General features: G+C 36.5%; 1 protein-coding gene across 6 annotated transcripts in view; it reads left to right on the top strand.

Annotated features, from left to right (window-relative positions):
• MIA2 (MIA SH3 domain ER export factor 2) overlaps positions 1–23,372 on the top strand; it is a 41,358-nt gene extending 17,986 nt beyond the window's left edge. For 4 of the 6 annotated variants that reach the window (XM_035901973.1, XM_035901972.1, XM_035901969.1 and 1 more), the window contains 17 exons: positions 116–220; positions 3,696–3,818; positions 4,481–4,604; positions 5,438–5,484; positions 5,682–5,772; positions 9,052–9,190; positions 11,113–11,214; positions 12,556–12,616; positions 12,961–12,996; positions 13,971–14,038; positions 14,767–14,849; positions 15,209–15,340; positions 17,196–17,348; positions 18,757–18,888; positions 21,709–21,785; positions 22,199–22,424; positions 23,216–23,372. In XM_035901973.1, the coding sequence (XP_035757866.1) occupies positions 116–220; positions 3,696–3,818; positions 4,481–4,604; positions 5,438–5,484; positions 5,682–5,772; positions 9,052–9,190; positions 11,113–11,214; positions 12,556–12,616; positions 12,961–12,996; positions 13,971–14,038; positions 14,767–14,849; positions 15,209–15,340; positions 17,196–17,348; positions 18,757–18,888; positions 21,709–21,785; positions 22,199–22,424; positions 23,216–23,367 (1,851 nt within the window). In that variant the 3' untranslated portion in view covers positions 23,368–23,372. The other 2 variants (XM_035901970.1, XM_035901971.1) reach the window with 2 other exon arrangements.
• The last annotated feature ends 6 nt before the right edge of the window (positions 23,373–23,378 follow it).

The raw sequence follows: 23,378 nt of genomic DNA, 5'->3' as shown, positions 1-23,378 counted from the left end.
AAATGTCAGAATACGTATATAGCACAGCTGGAAAACCTAAGAGTAAATCCAGTAATACCATCATGACCTCACTTATTTCTTCTATTTAGACAATACACTTTTTTATTTCACTCAGGCCAAGTCCACCCTAAAAGTATATCGGATTAATACAGAGCGACTCAAGACATCCATTCAAGATGCAGTAGATGAAAACTGCCATCTCCAGGACAGTGAGAAACAGGTAGGTTCTTCGTAGTTATCCTTAAAAATACTATATTTTCTTACGGTACTATGTAAATATGATTTCTCCAAGGAGCTCATCCTCAACTTGTTAACAATACCCCTTGTGTGTTTGGTAAATGGAATGAGGAAGAGGACATGGCTTTAAAATTATTTTATGTTGGAATAACTTTGTGTAAAGTAGTCCTGTTATAAAAGAAATTTTATAATTGCAGTTTGTGGGGAAACATCCATTTGGTTCAGTGAGAAAGAGAGCATATGGTAATGTAAGACTAATAAGAATTTTGCTGAGACCTGGAGGAAAGCAGAAAGATTTGAGCAAGTCCACAGCTAGGATCCACTACAGAGACAGAGAGAAAATGCTTTTACTTGATCCAGAAAACAAAAGAAATTAAGAAATTGCAGAGTATGCAAAAGGCAGGTAAAAAACTTGCTGTACTACCACTATGGATGAATTCATGGAAAGTTAGGTAAGTAATAAAAAGGGACAGGAAAGACTGTTACTTCCCAGATTTTAGCTGTTTGTTTTCCTCAGTGCTGTAGCCAGATCTCAAAGAATGCTGATTATTTTAAAATGTTCAGCATATGCAATAGTTGTCCTGTTTTACAGTGAAATTCTTTTTTTTCCCCCCCAACAAAAAGATATTCTCTCTGAACATTAAATGGTCCATGGAATGTGTTTGAGTTTGTTTTGGTTTTTTTAATGGATATGTGCTTATTTTCCTGACTCACTGATGATCTCAGTGTTATCTGAACAGTAACCTGATAGATACTTTGCGGGGGGGAGTAGAAGTACAGACCTCTTGGTTTTTAACAGTCTTCCAAAAAGCTGAGGAGTGCTTTAGTCCTCTCAAAAAATTGTGCATATCAGAGATACTGATTCAGGAAAAAAAAAAGTTACTGTAAATAGAAAATTTTCTGCAGGAGAAATATTTCAGTTCTACACAACTCTGTTATCAGTAAAACTCCATATTCTTCTCTAATTTTACAGTGAGTGGAGAAACAGTAGATTTGGGTGAGATGAAGTTGCTTGAGAATTATTTTCTTTCAAGAGTCTTTTTTGTCTTACCTACACATCCTTTTTGTTTGTTCCTGTGAGGAGGAAGGGTCTGGTCTCAGTGCTTTGTTTCAAATGTAATTGAATATTGAATAATTGAAAATATAAATTTCAGTATACTTATGTAATAAATTTTGAGAAACAGTACGCAAGGTTTTAAGAGGGGGATTTTTTTTTTTCCTCTGGTCATGTCTTGGGTTCAAACAGAAATAATCCAGTTATTTGTGTGTGTGTGTGAAAAGAATCTTCTTTCTTTCCTTTTATTAAAAAACAGTACTTAGAATAAGATAATACTAAGTGCCAACAATTACTGTACATTTTATAGGCAATCATTTTGTATCAAGCAAAACCAGGGAAAAAATCAGCAAAAACAAGTCCCAGGATGTAATTAACTTGCCAGGTTCCTAGATAAAAACAAGGTTTTTTGCATTCCTTCCAGATAAAATAACCTGGATGTAGTAGTTTCTTAAGCACACTATTTAGGATTAATTACTATACTTTGTTAACTGAGCTTTGTTGCAGTTTTTTAGTAATTTTAGAACATTTTTGTATATTGTATTTTGCTATGCTTTCTAGTAGATAAATAACATGATAAGAGTTGATGGAACCTGATAAGGAAAGAAGAGAAAGTATCTGCTTTGCTTATTTGTATTCTCTTTTATGAGGTGGTTGTAAGCATGTGAATTAGTTTGCTATTTTAGAATACCCATATTCCTTTTTTATTTTTCTTTCTTACTTTTTTTTTTAAAGATGGAATTTCACTTATGCTCAAAAGGTAACAAAGGTGTTATTTGTTCACAGAAACTAGAATATTTTCTTCCTCTGTCCATTTGCACTAATCGGTCATAATCTTCTGGCACATCATAGCTTAAACGTTACAACAGATGTGCTGTCTCAGATTTATGATGTGTCAGAGAGAGGATTGGGCCTTTTAGTTTGAACAAGGGAACTGTTAATGAACTCCAAACTTTCTATGCTTTGTTTTTTGTAGGAACATTAGAAATATATACGGCTTTAGCTTATTGCAAATCCTTGCTTTTTCTTTTTATTGTAATTCTTGCAGGTGTATAAAGTCATGTCAATTTATTTTCTCTTTGGCTTCATGAAAGAGGAATCTCTTTAAAGTTTAGCTTTCCACTGAGGATGACATTTAATGATAAGAGTAGTTGCCTGTGTCTGTCTTCTGAGCAGTATTACCATAAAGAATATTTTTGGTTTTTCCGTAATACATAGTTTGCATGATGCTGCAAATTCATACATGGCTTTTACTGCTTGAAAGGTGCAGTTGTATGCCAAGTGGGGTTCATCCAATTCTTGTCACATACTTTTTGTTTTATGCCTTCTAGTTTAACTTTGATAAGTAGCGTTCAGGCTTGCTTGTCTATTTGCATGGCAGTTCCCCTGTTTAACTACCATTTTCTGGTTTTATTTTTAGTATTAACTGGCTGTTACGTTCTTGTTGCTCAACCTAGTTATTCCTTTCTGTACATTCGCTGTTTTTAAATCGGTTGCCTGCTGTGCAACTTCAAGCAATATTCTTTTGACAGACTCTTAAGACAATTTTCTTGTACTGTACCCCATGCTGCATATTTTGTCTTAACAGAAACTTGCATCAGTTGAATTTTGTTCTTACAATATGAAGACATGGTTTAATTAGTTGCAGTGGTGATTTTTAATGAACTGGTGCTTAAGTGTACTAATCCCTTTACTGCTGCTGTAAAGTATTCTTGTGAAATGAGATTTTACTAGGGGATGTCTGTAAAATGTAACCTTGGAATCTACCTGTCTTTTTAGTTAACCACACTAGTAGGTGTTAAGCACATACAGTTGCTGTGACTTTCATTGATGGGAAAGCTTTCTGAAAATAAAATTTAAAACTTACTTTGAGAGGTGTGGAGGGGAGAGTAGGAGAAATAACATAGTTTTGCGAGTCATGTGAATTTAAACAGCTGTCTAAAAAGCTTCCTGGTTTCGCTTACCTCACCGACCTTTTCAGGTACAATTTCAGAAGTGTGTGTGCATATTGGGGAATGAGTGTTCTCTCCACCCGTTCCCCAGTGTTTGTAGCTGTTACACAAATTGGCACTATTTAATATGCATTGCTATTGTCACATCAGTGTTTTTAAACTGAGTGGAATATTAACTGAACTGGTCTTATAAGTGTTTAAAAATATCCTAACAACTAATTACAATGGAGAGCTATTGCAGCTAAAGCAACTGGACAATAACATAGAAGTCTTTATTTTTCAACTCTTGAGGTTTAACTGTCTTGTAGTCTATCTCTGTTAATTATTACTGACGGGTGAGAGGTTAAAATTCTGCTTACATATAGGTAATATGCAAACAGGCTCAAGTACTGTTCATTCATGATTCATGGTTGTCATAGGCAATCATGCTAAGCTGGTACTTCCCTTTTTAGCTTTTACGAGAAGCTGAAGGATGGGATGAACGATTTGGTGAACTAAATGAACAAACTAAGATGTTTGAATCGTCTAAAGCAGATACAGAAGAAGTCTTGAAAAATAAAGAGAGTCAAGTCAAGGTAAGTTATGACAGCTAGCATTGAATCAAATTATTCAGACTGATGCTAGTCATTGAATTCAATGGAAGTCTAACAATCTCTTCTTGTCTTAATATACATTAAGCTGTTTTGGTTTTGTTTGCTGTCTCCATCCTCCAGTGTATTGTCTCCTGCTAAACAAAAAGGTCGCTTAGCAGCACAACAGAGCAGTCTGATAGCCTCGGAAGCCAGCACCTTAAATAAGGAAAAACTCTTAGTTCTGATACAGCATTTGCATTCTTTTGAATTTGGAGCGTGGGAGTTCGGAGTGTGTTCTATGATGTGTGTACCTTATATAAAAGCCCTGCTAAAAGGATGCATACTTGGCTATCTGAAAAGTTTTCACAAGGGCACACCTGTTGACCTGCAAGTATATGCTTTAATAGAAAAAGTAGTATTGGACATCTAGAATCCTGTATATGGAGCTCACTTAATCTTCTAAGGGAATTAAATAAAGGACAGAAGTCTTGAAAATGTAACTGTAGTGGTAACTACTTTTTTTTTTGTATATGGAGCTCACTTAATCTTCTAAGGGAATTTAAAATAAAGGACAGAAATCTTGAAAATTTAACTGTAGTGGTAACTACTTTTTTTTTTGATTCTATTTATTTTACTGTTTGTGTTTTGTGTGGGCTTTTTCTTAGTCACTGACACAATACTTACTGAAGATGAAAGACTGGAGTTCAGCAATAAGAGAAGATGATGATGCTGAAGATAATCACTGGGACACAGATATAAAGGGTGAAACAGAGAATGGAGAGCATTTAGGTATGGTTTGTACTGGCTTCCCTTCTCAAATATTAATTTAATAGTTGTTTTAGAAATACAGAACTAACAAACTTCCAGGAAAGTTGAAAGATTAGCTTTGCAGAAGTTGGATTTTCAAAACTTGGCCAGTGTTATTCATGTTGGACGGTTAACTGATGCTTGGACACCTACAGAATAACAACCTGTGCTGCTATTGAGCAGTGTGTGGGTATAACTAAAGTATACATAGTATCATAGAGCAACGTAGAGACTCAGCGCTCAGTCTCTTGCAGAATGGCTTTAGCCTACGATAGTATTAAGTAGTGATTCTCCAAATATTTTTAGGTGGAAACCTTGCTTTCATTTCTTCTTGAAGCTCCTCCCAGCAGTAGCACTGTTGGTCCTTACAGCCCAATTTCTGCTTATGCAGGCATTACTTGCTGCAGGCAGCATGGTAGCACTGGAATCAGATGGGGGTAGATGTCAGTCCCCTCAAAACAGCAGCACAGAAGAGCCTTTCTTCCTCCTTGCTGCAGCTTCTTTTTATGCCGGTGCTGATGATACCACAGGGCACAGCCCAGTGAATCTTACAGTGTGTATTCAGCATCTCACTTTCAACATGAGCATTCTGAGTCTGGTTGATTGGCAAACAAAGCACTAGAATATAGGTACCCCCCACGCCCCGCTTTTCTTTTCTTTTTTTTTTTTTTTTTTTTTTTTTTTGTCTCCAAATATCCTATGCCTATCATGATATGTTGGGGATTACTTTTTTATAAAAACAAAGTAATAGTGGCAGGCTCTGTCACAAACCTTTTTGTGTTTTTTATGTGACATTATTCTATTCTGTCAATCAGATGATCAGCAAAAACGAACAGTAAAGAAATTGATCTATGCTGCAAAGGTATGTGATTTTAAGAAACTTCTGGATGGAAGGGGGGAAACTAGAGGGAATATATGCAATTTTTATGGTAAGTTTAATTGCATATAGATACCAATATCACAGAGTTCAATATCTTTTAATGTTTAATTAGTTATTTTTGCATTCAAGCAGTTTCTGGTAATCTTAAAATGCTAATTTTTAAAAAATTTTGATTGTAGTTAAATGCTTGTTTAAAGACTCTGGAAACAGAAAGAGATCAAATGTATTCAAAACTGTCTGATGAAAATAAAGCTAAAGGAGAACTTACAGGTAATTAAATGTTGTTTTGTCTTTAAGATTGATAAGATGCTGCTTTTGTAAAATGTTTTTACAGGCTCTAAGTATTACTTCCAGTAGAAGCTGTATTAAGCTTACATTAATAGCTCCGCTTCATTTTTAGAATGGCTGTTTTGGTTTTGTTTGCTGTCTCCATCCTCCAGTGTCTTGTCTCCTGCTAAACAAAAAGGTCGCTTAGCAGCACAACAGAGCAGTCTGATAGCCTCGGAAGCCAGCACCTTAAATAAGGAAAAACTCTTAGTTCTGATACAGCATTTGCATTCTTTTGAATTTGGAGCGTGGGAGTTCGGAGTGTGTTCTATGATGTGTGTACCTTATATAAAAGCCCTGCTAAAAGGATGCATACTTGGCTATCTGAAAAGTTTTCACAAGGGCACACCTGTTGACCTGCAAGTATATGCTTTAATAGAAAAAGTAGTATTGGACATCTAGAATCCTGTATATGGAGCTCACTTAATCTTCTAAGGGAATTTAAAATAAAGGACAGAAATCTTGAAAATTTAACTGTAGTGGTAACTACTTTTTTTTTTGATTCTATTTATTTTACTGTTTGTGTTTTGTGTGGGCTTTTTCTTAGTCGCTGACACAATACTTACTGAAGATGAAAGACTGGAGTTCAGCAATAAGAGAAGATGATGATGCTGAAGATAATCACTGGGACACAGATATAAAGGGTGAAACAGAGAATGGAGAGCATTTAGGTATGGTTTGTACTGGCTTCCCTTCTCAAATATTAATTTAATAGTTGTTTTAGAAATACAGAACTAACAAACTTCCAGGAAAGTTGAAAGATTAGCTTTGCAGAAGTTGGATTTTCAAAACTTGGCCAGTGTTATTCATGTTGGACGGTTAACTGATGCTTGGACACCTACAGAATAACAACCTGTGCTGCTATTGAGCAGTGTGTGGGTATAACTAAAGTATACATAGTATCATAGAGCAACGTAGAGACTCAGCGCTCAGTCTCTTGCAGAATGGCTTTAGCCTACGATAGTATTAAGTAGTGATTCTCCAAATATTTTTAGGTGGAAACCTTGCTTTCATTTCTTCTTGAAGCTCCTCCCAGCAGTAGCACTGTTGGTCCTTACAGCCCAATTTCTGCTTATGCAGGCATTACTTGCTGCAGGCAGCATGGTAGCACTGGAATCAGATGGGGGTAGATGTCAGTCCCCTCAAAACAGCAGCACAGAAGAGCCTTTCTTCCTCCTTGCTGCAGCTTCTTTTTATGCCGGTGCTGATGATACCACAGGGCACAGCCCAGTGAATCTTACAGTGTGTATTCAGCATCTCACTTTCAACATGAGCATTCTGAGTCTGGTTGATTGGCAAACAAAGCACTAGAATATAGGTACCCCCCACACCCCGCTTTTCTTTTTTTTTTTTTTTTTTTTTTTTTTTTTTTTTTTTTGTCTCCAAATATCCTATGCCTATCATGATATGTTGGGGATTACTTTTTTATAAAAACAAAGTAATAGTGGCAGGCTCTGTCACAAACCTTTTTGTGTTTTTTATGTGACATTATTCTATTCTGTCAATCAGATGATCAGCAAAAACGAACAGTAAAGAAATTGATCTATGCTGCAAAGGTATGTGATTTTAAGAAACTTCTGGATGGAAGGGGGGAAACTAGAGGGAATATATGCAATTTTTATGGTAAGTTTAATTGCATATAGATACCAATATCACAGAGTTCAATATCTTTTAATGTTTAATTAGTTATTTTTGCATTCAAGCAGTTTCTGGTAATCTTAAAATGCTAATTTTTAAAAAATTTTGATTGTAGTTAAATGCTTGTTTAAAGACTCTGGAAACAGAAAGAGATCAAATGTATTCAAAACTGTCTGATGAAAATAAAGCTAAAGGAGAACTTACAGGTAATTAAATGTTGTTTTGTCTTTAAGATTGATAAGATGCTGCTTTTGTAAAATGTTTTTACAGGCTCTAAGTATTACTTCCAGTAGAAGCTGTATTAAGCTTACATTAATAGCTCCGCTTCATTTTTAGAATGCCTGTTTGAGTTTAGGTTGCTTAGTGATTTTTTTAAATACTTGATTGTAGAGGTAAAGCAATTGAAGTGTAATGATGCATAATCGTTGCTAAAGCACCATTTGCAAATTTTGTTGTACTTTGTTGGGAGTATTCTATAACTGTTAAGTTATGGAATCTTAAAATACATGGTCAAAGTGATGTTAATAAATAAATAATCCCTTCTTTACATAATTTCTGGACATGAAACGATGGAGTTCTAATCTAAATTTATTTATTTAAATAAATTAAAAATGATAGCTTAGTTGTAGTTAGTTTGTAATGGGTGCAAGTTCAATACTTCTTAAAATCCAAAATACTGCATTTAGACAATTGAACGTGAAAGCATCTTACTCTGTTTTTTTCTTTTGTTGTGTAGGGCATACTGAATTGAACCTTATGAAATGAAAACACTGCCACTTTAATTCAAATTAAAGCCTGTAATTATTGCTTTCATAGGTAACAGCCAGCAGAGTAGCCATCACATTTGAATGTGCTGTGCTTTGCTCTCTGGGTGATGAAATGCTCTGTAAAACTGTATTTTTCAGTTTTTGATAGTCCTTTAAAGTGAGTCTTTGTGCTAGTGTGTTTTCCAAATTGATTGTAGCTCTGTCCCATAAAGACATTTATAGTTACTTGAAGCTTTCTGTGTTTCTTGGAGATGCATAGGAATAGTAAATAGGAAAAGCAACATGACCGATTTTAATTTGGAAGGATAAGGTAGTTTGATGAATCTGAGTTATCTCTTCAGGCTACTCAGCAAGACCTCATGTGAGTAAATCTGCAAGAGTGTGTGATGGTACCAATTTTACTCCCTTAGTAGAATAATTAAAATTATAAAAGCCCTAAATGAAAAATTATACTGCGAATTACAAAACTGCATTATTTTCAAAGAAGCTATAAATTTGGAGCAAAGGCTAGATACGTGCTCAGAGCTGTACTTAGAATCATAGAATTGGTTAGGTTGGAAAAGACCTTTAAGATCAAGTCCAACTGTTAAACTTTGTGGCAGGTAGAGAGTGTAGCTGCTGGCTTCCCATCAAAAGGAGTAATACTGCTTCTCAATTTGTATGATTTACTGAAATATATTAATATATTATTGCTTATATTATAATATCAACATAGGACCAAAGGCTTTTACAGACTTTGTATGTACTAAAATATTGCAAGTAATTTAATTTTGTAAATTGTGCATTGTCCCAGTATAATTATCTCTAAATTTGACAGAACGTATAGAAAACCTTCAAAGCCAACAAGCTTCCTTGCAGTCTGAAAATGAACGTTTTGAAAGTGAAGTTCAAAAGCTTCAGCAGAAACTTAAAGTAATGACTGAGCTTTATCAAGAAAATGAAATGAAACTACACAGGTGCTGGTTCCTCTTTTTATATTCAATGCTTATTGATCGATTTGAATGTACCTCTTTGATTTGGGGGGGATGAAAATTGCTGAAAATTACTGAAAATTTGAATACTGCTTTCCAGAGATTTCTGAATTGTGAAGACTCTTGTTATGTTACACCTTCATGTGCATTTGTGATCACAGTAATTTTATAGAAACTGTTTCCATGAAAGCAGTGGTATATTATTCTAGGACTTTTCCACAAGCAAGTACAGAAGCAAAGGTAAAACAAGTAGTAACAAATTTTTAGTCTATGGGATAAGGTAGGTAAAGCTGGAAAGCTTGATTTTATTTATTTTTTTAAATTAAATTAAAATATGGTGTAATACAGTTATTAAAGTTGCTGCTTTAAGTGTGAAGTATATTTTACATAGTAAAGAGAGCTGGTAATGTCAGCAGAAGAGTGATGCTATATATAAAACTAAGCTTAGAGTTAAAACATAGGCAAGCCAACTATTAGCAGTAGGCAACACAGAGCCTCAGTGAATCAGGCTTTCTTCAACGAGATAGAATATGAGGGCTGTATTATCTGCCTCACAGTCAGGATGTGATAGTAGGGATTGTCACTTACTGATTGAGATCAGAAATGTGTTGAGGAGTAGAAAGTAAGTTGATTGGAATGGGATGGGGCTTGTAGTAACCTTCAGAAATGTGTGTGTGTGTGTGTGGATGGGGCAGGAAGGGGCAGGGGTCATCGTTTTAGGGTGTGATGGTAAAATGACAGTTTTACTAGCCAGACATTATTTCTTCGAGGAGCAGACATAATCTTGAAGGCAGCAAGAGAAGCAGCACAGGTCTTGATCCTGTACTGAGCAGTATGCAGGACCTTTTTAAAGAATTACGTTCAATAATCTATTCTGTAATACACGTATTTGTATAGATATTTGGCATCCTTGTAGATGCAACAAACCCCTGAAACCTACTACATTAACATTTGATTTTAAAAAAGGCCGGGGAGGGAGGAGTGGGAAGGAACTGATTAAAACGAAGCTATGATGGGCAGTCAGAAAGGAAAAACGTTTGCAGACTGCGTGGATAGTATTTAAAAATATCACACTGAAGCTCAGCCAATGTATGCTGCTTATCAAAATTTTAGAAAAGCCAAAACTGAGTGGGGAGAAGCTGATGTGATGAGATAGCAGAATAAAAGAGGCTATTAGTATTAACAAGGCATCTTTTAAAAAGCTAGGCGTGCTCAAACAAGGGGAATAGAAAAGTGGGAAATGAAGATTGAGTAGAAAAGAAGTTTAAATCATGTTCAACAGATCCATGATTTAGACAGTTTAATAGCCAAGGACTGCTGTTTATCCATTCCAGGCTGTATGTTCTGCAGAATTACCTTGTGCATATTCTGTGGTCTGGAATATGGGGTTTCTCTTCTGTAGTGCCCAATAAGGCATAAAAAAAGAGGGACTTGGAAAGAAATTTTTTTAATAGCTGGGGTTTTTTTTAATAGCTAATAACAACCCTTTTCTTTGGAAAATTATTTCAAAATGTAAAAAAAGTACCAGAACAAATGACTGAAAATTAGCATAGTTTCAGTTTTAGGTTGTTTGATCTGAAAGGTTGCTGCTTCCCTCGCCACCCCTCCTCACCCCCCCACCATTAGAAATACTCTTTGGGAATATGGATTGTCTTGCAAATTCCTTTAGGAATAGTGGTAATCTAAATGTTTCATATAGAACAGTTAATGCAGTGAATAAATGTAACATGAATACAAACTAGTGCTATTTATACCACATCATATGTTGCCTATAAAACTGTTTATCTGAATAAATATCATGTATTCATCACACCTAAAAAAATTGGAGTGTTTTTTCTTGACAAACCAAGTACAAAATTGTTGCCTTTGAAACAGAATTAACCATATTTTTTTTAATTTTGTTAAAGGAAGCTGACAGTAGAAGAGAGAGAACGCCTACAGAAGGAAGAAAAGCTTTCTAAAGTAGATGAAAAAATTAATCATGCTGCTGAAGAACTAAACAGCTACAGGTAATTACAGATTTTAGTTGCTGTAATCACTTGTTCCAAAGTGAACAAAAGGCAACAGAGAATTAATAAAAACACCATCATAAGTGAATGTATTTTCTTCCAGTTTCTTTGTTTTGTGTGTATGTTACATGCTAATTTGTGTGTAACTCCCTTACATACTAAGGGAGTTTTTGCTTTGCTAAATAATTTGGGTACGGAAGATCACTGGCAACTTTTCTTCCAGTAGAATGCTAATTGTATTGACATGTTAGCTTTAATAGGATGGTAGAAGTGGGTCTCTAATCTAGTTCCCTTTACTGAACAGAGATAAAAATATGAAGTTGAGAATGCTGTGAAATAAATGCAATGTTCAGTTTTCCTATAGATCCTAACATATATCTATGTTGTATCGTTATAGTCCTCCATTTCTGTATCTCTAAGCTTGTCAAATAGTACTCTTTAGAAATTCTTTACTAAAATACTGTGATGTGGGAGTATTTTCTGTGGTGGTTTTTTAACTGCTTTGCTCTGTTTTGTGTTATACCAGCTGTGTACCTCTGGTTTGTTTCTGTGGTTTCTCGAACTATGGCATAATTATTCTTCAATCTGTAATGTATATTCCCCATCTTCCTTCAGTGTTTACAGGAGTATTGACTGTAACTGAACAATATTGATCAACAATGCTTCCTGAAGAGTTAATTAGATTAGTTCTTTCTCTAGAATGTAACGTTCTTGTAGACATTCTACAGTATTCATACAGGAAGACAGAATTCACCTTTCTTGATTTACTGAGAATGTGAACTTTGCAGACATCTTAATTTTAAAGAGAATATTGATGTTGGAAATGGAGTATAACTGAACAATGCATGTGTCTTTGGTCCACCTGCTGAGAGAGTATAGAACCTAGAGAGGTTGTGCACAGGGCAGCTGGCAGAAAAGGTGACATCGTACTTTCTGTGGTCTTGAAATAATTTCAGTGGAAGTGACTGTCCCTCAGGACTGATTGCGGTAGCCCATGACAACATCATGTTCCAGCCATGTTGGTACTTTTGCTGAGCTGGGTGAGGCTGGCTGTTAGGGCATAGGTGGAGAGATATCCTTTATATTGGAAACATATCACAGACCACTTAGAAGTTAGGGAGATGTTGGGTTTTTTGGTTCTGTTCTTTTGTTTACCATCCTGTTTGCACTAATCTAGGCCTAGAATTTCTACTGCTGTTAAAATTTTTATGTATTCCATGGGCCTAAGTGACAATACCATCTTTTGGATAAAAAGTTTTAATTATACCTTCTGTTTACTGTATTTAAAATTACTTTCCTCAACATTTTATTACAACGTCATAAATCCTTTTTTTGTTACAGACAGCGAGCAAAAGATCTTGAAGAAGAGCTAGAAAGAACCATTCGTTCTTATCAGAATCAGGTATGTGCTTTGTGTTCCTTACCATCTATGCCATGTAGGAGGGATGTTACTGCAACTGAAATACCACTTTTGGCTAGGTCGTGATACTGTGTTTGGCTTGGCTTTGTGGGGTGGGTTTTTGCCCTCTTCCCCCACCCCCCACCCCTTTCTGAATGCCATCTGTTTCTGACTGACACAATTTCTTAGCAAAGATCATCAGATAACTTAATGAAAAAGTTAAATTTCAGGTTCAGATGTCTCATTATAAATTATCAACGCACATTAAATTTATGAATAAGAGCATATACTCAATTTTAAGTTTTCTTTTTTAGATTAATAACTATCTATTTAATTCTCTTTCACAGATTACTTCGCATGAGAAAAAAGCTCATGATAATTGGGTAAGTTCCAAATACTGAATTTTCTGAACTTTGTGTGTCTTCCTTTTCAGTGATTTGAATAGCTTGCTTTATCACTTTCCTGTTTCTTGCTAAAAACAGATAATCAAAATAAACACTAACCTGTCACCTTTAAGCGTACAGATTTTTTTCAGAAATACACAAAAGCATGTTAAAAATACTTTCATCACGTAAGATAGTTGGGATAATTAAGACAGATACCTATGAGCACAGTAGAATGATATTACAATATTATTTGCTATAGCAATAAATCTGCTGGAATAACATGTTACCGTTTAACAAGTGTGTGACATTTTGCTAATAATAAAAGCTTTTGGCCTTGTTTCAATGCCATTTTAATATTTTCCCTGGATGTACTTCACTTCTTTTATCTACTAATAGAAGACATTATGTCCTGTGAGAACACTATGTTCCACTGACAGCTTCCTAAGAATGTTGCTACAAAATCCATTTTTACTTTTTTTTTTTTTTCCAAACAGGAAACTTTAAAATATCTCCTGACTAATACACTCTTCAGTTTCACAGAATGGTCTGTGTAAGATAGAATCCTGTTAAAAGCTATGGTGTTTTGTGGTCATAATTTTATAGTTTTGAACTAAATGATTTTAAAATAAAACTTCCTTATATAAAATCTGAGACTTTAAATCTTGTACATACTCTGTAGATGCTTCAAAGCAGCTATAGCCAAAGAACTTAATTTCTGCAGTTTCAAGAACCTGCAGGAAAGCCATATCATTCCTCAAAATTTGGGTAGTAGAGCTGCTAATGTAATTTGGTGACGTATGTAAGGTTCTGATTCATATGCTTTATACATGAGTCATATGTTGTGAAAATACAGTCCACACGATTCAGATAGGAAAACAAAAATGGCTTGGATCTAGGATCTTTCACATTTATGAAGCATTTTATTAATAAATAGCCATATCTAAGCATCTGATTTTTGTCCCTCCCCAAAGCTGACAGCCCGAGCTGCTGAAAGACACCTCAATGATATAAAAAAAGAAAATGCACATAACAGACAAAAGTAAGTGCACTCCTGACCTAATTCTAAGCAAATGCAATTTGGCATGTGAGTATGGTTTGGGTTTATGCAGTTTGGAGTTTTCTAGACCTGTGTTCATCCAATGCCCAAACAGGGCTGAGTGAACACAGTGTTCCATTGGAGTTCTAAAAGAAAGGGTGTCATTTGAGCATTCCTGTAATGATAACATGCAAGAAAGTAAGAACTTAAGAACTACGTAAAGTACTGAAGTGTTTCAGGAAAGAAGCAGAATGTAGTACTAGAACTCAAAGATTTTGAAGGTTTTGGTTTTGTCTGTTTGTTTTAAATAAGTATGTATCAACCAGAAGTCATGGTTAACTAATGATTTTACAGCTTATCTTGGAAATCCATACTGAGCTAACAGATTAGGTCATCGTGGTTGTGAGGAACCTTTAGGTGCAAAGTTAACTAATACTTAGAATGCAATTTAGAGTACTCATGAGAGTAATGTTGTGCTAGGAATTGTGACATCTAACATGCCACTTCAACTTCTGAATTACTATTTAAATACAGCAACATAGAGAAATACTTTCAGGAATTCTTAATTTCAGAGTTCTGGGATATCCTTTGTCTTTTTTTCTTTTTATTTAGGGAATAAAATAGCTTGCTTCATTAACCCTTTAAGTAGAAAGCCTAGCAGTAAACAGTGCAGTCCAGTAAAACTTCTGCACTTCTTGGTTGTTTACTACTTCTTTGTTGTTTATTTGCAGATTAACTGAAACAGAATTTAAACTTGACCTTTTAGAAAAAGATCCTTATGCTCTTGATGTTCCAGTTAGACCATTTGGCAGAGGTACAGTATTGAATTGTAAAATAGAGCCGAATTGGTTTGGTTTATGGTTTTGTTTCCCAAGACCACACATATGTAATTGTTTCAAAACTACCTTAGCCATGTGTATGTAGAAATAAGTCATTTAAAAAAATAATTGGGTCATAAGTGACTCTAGGTCATGTCAAGTATTTTATTGAAACGAAGAGCATTTGTAGTATCGATGAGAGTAGACTGAGAATATGATACACATGGTAATTAGAGCACAGTTTTCATTTCACTTATACAATTTAGTTTTAAACTTCACCTGAGAAGTTAATTACTTTATACCGTTTGCTAAACTAAATATTGTGAACTTGAGTATTTTGTTTTAACTGTTCCAGAGCATTCCCCATATGGACCCTCACCAATGGGCCGGCCTTCATCTGAAACAAGAGCTTTTCTTTCCCCTCCAACTTTATTGGAGGGTCCTTTAAGGCTTTCACCTATGCTTCCAGGTGGAGGAGGAGGAAGAGGTACAATTCTTAAACTTGAAAATGTATCTATTCTGGATTTCTCTCTCCTCTACTATAAACCTGTCACACCTTTTCCTCTTGCTGGTGACAAAAAGTATTAAAACAACCAATTCAATATAAACAGTTCATTGGACAAACTCTTTTTCAACTTGCTTCTAAAGTTGTCTAACAGTACAATGGAAAAAGTAGTGGTACAAAGGGGTTGGTCAGTAGATTCACTTTAGAAGCATAGATTGAGAAAAGTGGAAAGCCAAACTATCGGTCTTACTTTATTTACTGGACAAATGGGGTTGTGCTGAAATAAACTTATGATTTTAAAGTAAACAAAGGAACAATAACTACCACTTCCATCTCATTGGTCTACAGCTGGTGAGAGAAAGAGAGGATACCTGCATTGTCAAAAACATTAGATGGTTTTATTGGGGGTCACAATACTAGAAGGTTACTGATTCACTAAATTGTTTTCCTCCCTTTGTTCTAAATTTGAGGCAGTCGTCATACATGGGGACAGTTTCTTCCCTAGTGATAAAAGGGCCCAGGAAGATTGTGTGTAAAGAGTAAAATGCAGAGATTGAGGAGTTATAAGGGAAGAAAAACACTGTTCCTTCATACTTTTGATGATGTAGTGTAGATAAATGCTAGAGTGGAGTTCAGCATCTGTTACAGATAATAAAGAAGCTACTGTTTAAATTACTACTACTGTTACACCCTTTGAAACCTGTACTGATTTGATGGGAAATATGTCTTAATGTCTCTTCTATAAGGAGTTCACTAATCAGCATAGATTTTTAAGAGACCAGCATGGACTATTTATTTACTTTAATTCTTTGTAAAAAGCATATCTAGGTGCATATGAAAGTTGATTTGATTTCTGAAGTCAGAAAAAAGCTTGAGATTGACTGTAGCTATACCACACACAAGCAAAATCGTACTTGACTATTTGTATAGATACCATAAGTAATGAAACTGAGCTGTGCAATGTATACTTTAAATTGTAGCTCAGCTGTTGCTGGTGAGGAAGAGTAAAAACTGGATTTCAGGATGCAGTATTAGCAAGGAAAGAGACTATGCAACAACGTAACTACTGTCCATTTCACAATGCAGTGCTAATGTAACTTGGGCAGATTAAACAAATTATGTATTTAAATAATGCCAGCTACAGAGCAATTATAGTGCTCATCTCACTTTGCATGACACAAAATGGCTTCAAATTTTAGGTTGAATTTTGCAATAAGAGAATTAAGAGGATGATACCAGAATTCAGTATTTATGTCATCTTTCAGACCAAATTTATTTTAAGGGAAGCTTGCAGCCTAAAATCACTCATCATTACGGTTTTTCTTGCACTTGGTTATGTGTTGACCTGGTCTTCTCTTATTTTTTTTTTTCTTGAATAAGAACTGGAAAGAACCAGAAGAGCGTTGAATGTAATTTGCATATTTTCTTATGATGAGGGTATTAACTTTCAGTGTGCTATTTTTTAGTTTGATTAGCAGCAGGTTTTTTAGCACTGAGAAGAAGATTGATCATGAGGGCACTAGTTTCTCTGATTTGAATGAACTGAAACTCTTAACATTAATTTTTTTTTTTTTTTTTTTTTTTTAAATTGCGGGAACTCTAGATTGCACTCTTGTTGAACTAAGACTTTTTCATTCCAAACCAACCTTTTAAACACTTCTATGTAAACAGAACTGGTCATCAGCAAACAGCTGGAGAGTCCTGTGGAGCCATGCGCCTCTCATATCTTGACAGTTAAATTCCATGATTTATTTTACTATTTTCAGACTTAATGAAGAAAGCCATAATAGAGGATTTAAAATAACTGGGTAAATAGCTATCTGATTTCTTTGATTAGGATCCAGAGGACCAACTGCCATGTTTGAAGCTGGTAATGAAAGAGGAGAGCTGAGTTCTGATAGATTAACTGATCCTCACAGACCACCGTCAGATACCGGATCCCTGTCTCCTCCTTGGGACAGGGAACGCAGGATAATTCTGCCTCCACCAGGTATAAAAAAATCTGCTTAGCTACTGTATCTATGGAAAAATGGAGTTTTTGACTTGTAGTGTATATATTTAAGTGGGTTGTTTTTTTTTTTTTTTTTTGCTTAAAAATATGAAATGTTTTCTTGGAATTGCATGGGCAACTGCACTGGAAAGTTAGTTTGTTTTTTTTTTTTTTGTTTTAATAGTAGTTTTTTTCCCCTTCTTGAATGGTGTGGTTCACTTGCAGTTCTTCTATGCCGTCTTTTAAATGTATATTGGTACTAGCAGTGTACAATTAACTGTTCAGTTTCAGCATTTTACTGGGGGCTTGTTTAGTGCATCAAAATGCCTGTCTGGGCTGGATAATTAATAAAGAGATCTGAGGAAGTAGAAAGTTGTAGCAGTACATTAGCCTGTTAAATAAATAAAAGCTAGGTAATGTTGAAAAATACTGTTTTTTTAAAAAAAAAGTACAGGAGTACCATGGTACAGTCATCCTGTTCAGTACATGTTTCCACGTTGATACTGCCTCTTTGATAATTAACAACATCAAAATCAGCCTTCGCTCTCAGTTCTTCAGCTCCACTTCTCTATTTCACGTTATCAGCCAAGGAAGACAGAGATGAATCGGAGAGGATACTACTGATAAGTAAACGGTGCAGGGGGAAGGACAACCTTCCTGTATACCTGTAATAACGTGTAGCATTTTTGCTTCTTTAGAAAAAATCTAAAAAATTAGGTAAAGTACACAGGGTAAAGAACCCCAATTATTAGACGCAGCAAGCAGTATTGTAGTTGCTACACATCTGTGTGAAAGCCTGATTATAAAATCCAAAGGCCATTCAGGATGCAGTTTCTCATTTGCCAGATCTGATCTATTAACAGGATATTGCAGAGGGGTAGTCTTGTTTCCTTGACCTGAGCTGTGTTCTTACCCCATCTTTGCACTTGGCTCATTGATACTGTTTGTCGCGTAGCTGCATGATTGCTAGATCTGATGCAAGGAGGTTGGTGGAAACACATTACAGCACTTTGAAATGTAATGGGAAACAGCACTCTTATCTAAGTGTGGGTTAAAATGTATAGTAATGGTTTTGCCTTTGACCTTCGTTGCTGTGCTGAACCTTTGTTTCAAGGCCCCACTGTTTGTAACTTGGGTAATCATAACTTTCAAAATTCTGCTGTGTGATAAACCAAAAATCAATGAACTTTTCTCTTTTGCAGCTTCTTAGAAAGATAAGCTATAGTACATACTCGGTGGGGTTCCTATGTTTGGGGTTTTTTTTAAGATCATTCTCTCAGCCTGATGAATAGTTGCTTTGGATATTTACAAGAGCATAAGATATCCAGAGAATTTTGGTGGTCTAAAATTCTGTGGAATGGGGAGAATAAATCTTCACTGACTTGTTTTGTGATTTCTTCAATGTTAGTTGAGCCTTACACTGATCCAGTTCTTCCTCCTCGAAGACAAGAAAGATTTTTCCCTAATCCTCCAAATACTGGAAGACTTTCCGGACCAGCAGAACTACGAAGTTACAGCGTGCAGTCTTTTGATAAAACAGGTGGGAATTGCTTACATAATACAATCAAATGGAGAATCTCAGTATAGGTTGACTATACATAGTAAACCATGGTAGGAGGACAACTTCATAGCTACCAAAGACTTGGTGTTCCATTGTGTCAAAACATTTTAACACCTGCTAGCCTTGATGCAGTCTTTCCCTGTTACCAACAAGAGCAGTCTCTTCTGTCAGGTGGATGGGATTCAGTGAATGGTAGTCATGAGGTACTTTCTTTGTCCACCTTCACTGTTCTGTGCTAACCATTCAGGCTTGGCCTTGAGTCTGTTTTGGCCCCTCCCAGGAGTCTCACCACAACACTAAAATATCACAAACCTTTTTTCGCATTTCTGTGCCACATCTACACGTTTTTTTGAACACCTCCATGGGTGGCGACTCCACCTCTCTGGGCAGCCTGTTCCAGCGAAGGTCCTGAGGCTGCCTCCTTCAAACTGTTTGCCATACTTGCAGCTTTCTGTAGTTCACAGTGCAGTTTGCCCCAACTCAATCACATATTTCACTAACCCAAGTACCATTTGTTTTAAATTGGCCAATTACATAAATTCTAGTTTGCGATGCTTAGCAACAGCCAGAAGCTCAGAGGCAAACTTTTGGTGACTTAAACCTTGTCACTGAAAGAGTTTAAGAGCTTAAAGCCTTAATACGTACTAAACAGTTTTCCTCCTTATTTAATGCCTAGTCAGTCACATGTGTCTGAGTCATCAGCTAGGTTGAAGCCATTAAACTCACCACAGAAACTTTGCTACCTAGTAGCATTCAGTTACTTGTATGATTAGTAGTAAGTTACTGTCTTTGTTGCCCAGTTTCTGGCAATAGGAGAGAGAACCTTTGTTATTTGGGTGTCATAATGTGAGAACTGGGAATGCTGAATTCTGTTTCAGGTTGAACATTCAGGTTTTACAGGGAACTGCTCTCTACTGGAAGACAATTCTGTTCCTATACAGCCACTCACCTTCCTACCCCCTTTCCCAAGCCTCTCTGTGTTTCACTTCTGCTTTCTGCTACTTTATCTTCCAGCATCCAGGTGCTAGAAGACTGAAGGACAGGAGAAGTGCACTGTCTTTGCACTTGTTTCTTGCATCTATTTTTACCCTTTTCTTCAGCTGCTGGCAAGCAACAATAAAAGAAATTTTAAAGTTGTATTCAGTTCCTGGGCAGTTCAAAACCTACTTAATGGAAACAGGATTTTGGATAACCTTGCTGCCAGCATTTAGTAGGCAATTAAGCATATGTAAATGTTGCTTTTCAGAGGCATATAATTTCTCTAGACATTTTTTAATTTGTTGGGGTTTTTTTGCTATTTTTACAAACAAAAAAAAACCCCCAAAACCCCCACCCCCTTCAGCACATACCACCTGACTTCAGCAGTGTCTCACAGTACTGAAATCCAGACCCGCCCCCTTCAGCACATACCACCTGACTTCAGAACAGCAGTGTCTCACAGTACTGAAATCCAGGCTCCAACTCTGAAGAGTGGTTGAGCTACACTTTCTCAGCAAGATGATCAAAATGTTATTTAAAGTGAACAAGATGATAGGTACTATTCTAAGATGAGGTGGCTAACCCTACACAAACCTTAAACTTGAGGCAGATACCTGGAGCAGGAAACTTCTTGTCAAAAAGAAGGGTTAAAGCTTGACAGTTTGTGAGCAACTTTACAAGGATTTAAAATGGAAAGTGTTAGGCAACAAAAGTATCAAGGCATGAATAGTCTCTGCATGACATAAGCAGTTAAAATGCTTCAGATTAAGTAACAGTATCTTCAGCAAAGGCAGGGCCTGCTTGAAATGTTGTGTAATTTGGATTTTTTTAAGACCTATCTGTTCATTGAGGAAATCGCTTTGTTTGCTTCAGAGGAGAAGAAATACAACACATAAATGAAAAATCAAAAATCTGTCGCTTGTTAGAAGTATTGTTTTGGCCTTGTGGTTTGTAGTATTCTTATCTTTATTCAGGCAGAAGATTAAGCAAGCAGTATTTTTCAAATCTCAGGTTTGTTGGTTTGGGTTTTTTGGTGGGTTATTTTTATGTGTGTAGGGTTTGTTACTTTTTGTGGTTTGTTTTTTTTTAAGAAAGGAGTACATTTAGTGTATATATTTATATCCAGTCAGATTCTCCACTGACAATTCCTGTTAATATTTTTCTCCTGTTGTTACTGAAAATACTTGCTCTCAGAGAAGTATAAAGGTGAAAACACCAAAGATCCTATTTATCTCTTAATTTATAAAGTGAGCACAGCAAATATGAGGATGATTATTCTTATTTCTGAATGCTCATCCAGAACCGATGTAGTTCTGAAAGTCTCCTTGATGTTTAGCAACTATGGAAGGATTCAGTTTTTGTCAAACTTTAATAGGATTGCTGTTGAGCTCTATGCCAAGAGCGTATCACAGTGCAGTCACTCCCAGAGTGGGATGTAGCAAAGAAATAAAGTAATAGCAGGAGGGAGGGGAAAAATGGAACTGCTACAATAGTGTTAAGGTGTATCGCTAGGCAAATGAGGGTTCAACTTCTAAAAAAAATACTAAAATGGAGGAAAAAGCCTTATTTTGATACAAGAAACTTTGGTAAGAACTGAAACCTTGTAATTCATGTGCACCCTGTACAGAACTTGGAGAAAATACTCTGGCATAGATTTGTGTTTGTCAGTTGTCTTTCATTCTGCCTGCAGAACAGTTGCTTGGTACAGTGGTACTTTTTTTTTTTTATTCTTGCCTCTATATCCTGAATTCAGAAAAAACACTGAAATTGGTGGGGAGAGGGAAGTCAGCACTGAATAACTTGTTTAATTTTTGCATACAGATGGACAAACGTCTTCAGAAAATAGCCCACGAGCAGAACCAAGTGGAGATGGGATGAAAGATCTTTCTAATCTTAGTGTAAGTAGCTAAATAGAAATTTGATTTAAACACACTTTAGTTTTCTACAAAATATTTAGGAAAATCTGTCTCTAGTACATTGGTCGCATACTGCTCTGTGCAGTCCAAATTATGAAATAGTATGTACACATGTATCACAGCACTTACTTACTGTCTTGAGAATTAGTTTTATATGTGACTAATATAATCCCTGCTGAAAATTAATTAGAACGCAAAAGATGAAACTCTGGTCACACTGATGGTCAGTGAACACAGCTGGCCTTGCTCAGGGTTATGCCGTAGCTCAGGCAGAGTTGGAACTAGCCCTTAGCTCGTGTGGTGGTCTACGTCAGCGTGGGCCTGATGGGGCTGGAGATGTTCCCTCTCCTTACCCCTTTCCCTAAGCTGACTTCCCCCTTTTCCTTGTGTTGCAGAACTCGCTACCTGAGCAGTCGCTGGCATCTGAAAGCGAAACCATCAGTTCAGGGTTTGCTCCTCCACCTTTCCCTCCAGTCAGACCTCCACTGATGCCTGTGGATCCCAGAGCACCTTTCATGAGACGAGGACCTCCTTTTCCTCCTCCTCCTCCCGCCGGCATATACGGACCACGTGAATGTTTTCCAGTACGAGACTTTGGGCTTCCACGTCCTCCGCTGCCGAGTACGTAGCTTTTGCCAGCACTTACTTCTAAGCTGATAAATGAGAGTGCTTTGTGCAGGTAGCAAGTTGTCACACTGAGTGAACGCTTAAATCTTTATTTGCATGTACTACTTCTCAGTCCAACTAACCGGGAGCATCTTTTCTGATGAAGGCTAATTGCGTTGTACACTTTCTTCCTCACAGTTGCTCATACTGATAATGCTTTTTACAAATATTAGCTTTGGCTGGAATATACACATGCACATACTGTGCAGCATTTAAAGGGTGGTTCTTTAGGTAGGAAGGCAAGTAGATGCTTACCTTAATCCTTTTCCTCTTACGAGGTTGCATCATACATAAATCTTAAAGTTTCATCCTTTAGCTTTGAGGTATGCTAGTGTCCATACAAAGGCATGCATTTGTTAATTGTTTGTCCTTGGAGTTTATATTAGTGGAGCAAGATGTAAGTATCAGTCTGCCTTCTGCTGTTCTCCCATGAACTTGTGAAGAACTAAACAGTTACCTTCCACAGTGTCTGTGACAGCCAAGGGCTGCTGCAGCAGACCCGACGTGATGGGTGGCAGCAGCAGCACGTTGCCAGCCTGTCGCAGGTAACTGCTGAGCAAAGTGATCGTTTTGTCCTCCCCCTTCCTGGCATCTGTGTCTCTCTAGAGCACAACCTCTAATCTAGGTCTGTGTTGTGACTGCTGTAGGGGTAGGCCATTGCTGAGCAGAAGATAGGGGGCAGGAGGAGCAGGTACGCGTTTGCTGTTGTGATTGATACTCACTGGATCACTCTGATTCTCTCACAGTGAGAAATCCGTTCCCAATGAGATCGTACCCTCACTATCCACCTCACCGACCTGGATTTCTGCCTCCACCACTACCACCTGAAAATAGAGTTGAGCCACCTCAGTCAAACCCATCAGCCGCAGAACAACCAGAACCACAGCAAGAGACTTGACAGAGTCATTT

Source organism: Egretta garzetta, unplaced genomic scaffold (genome assembly GCF_000687185.1).
Source record: "Egretta garzetta isolate BGI_Z169 unplaced genomic scaffold, ASM68718v1 scaffold79, whole genome shotgun sequence".
Lineage (NCBI taxonomy): Eukaryota > Metazoa > Chordata > Aves > Pelecaniformes > Ardeidae > Egretta > Egretta garzetta.
This window is presented reverse-complemented; position numbering and strand designations above follow the sequence as displayed.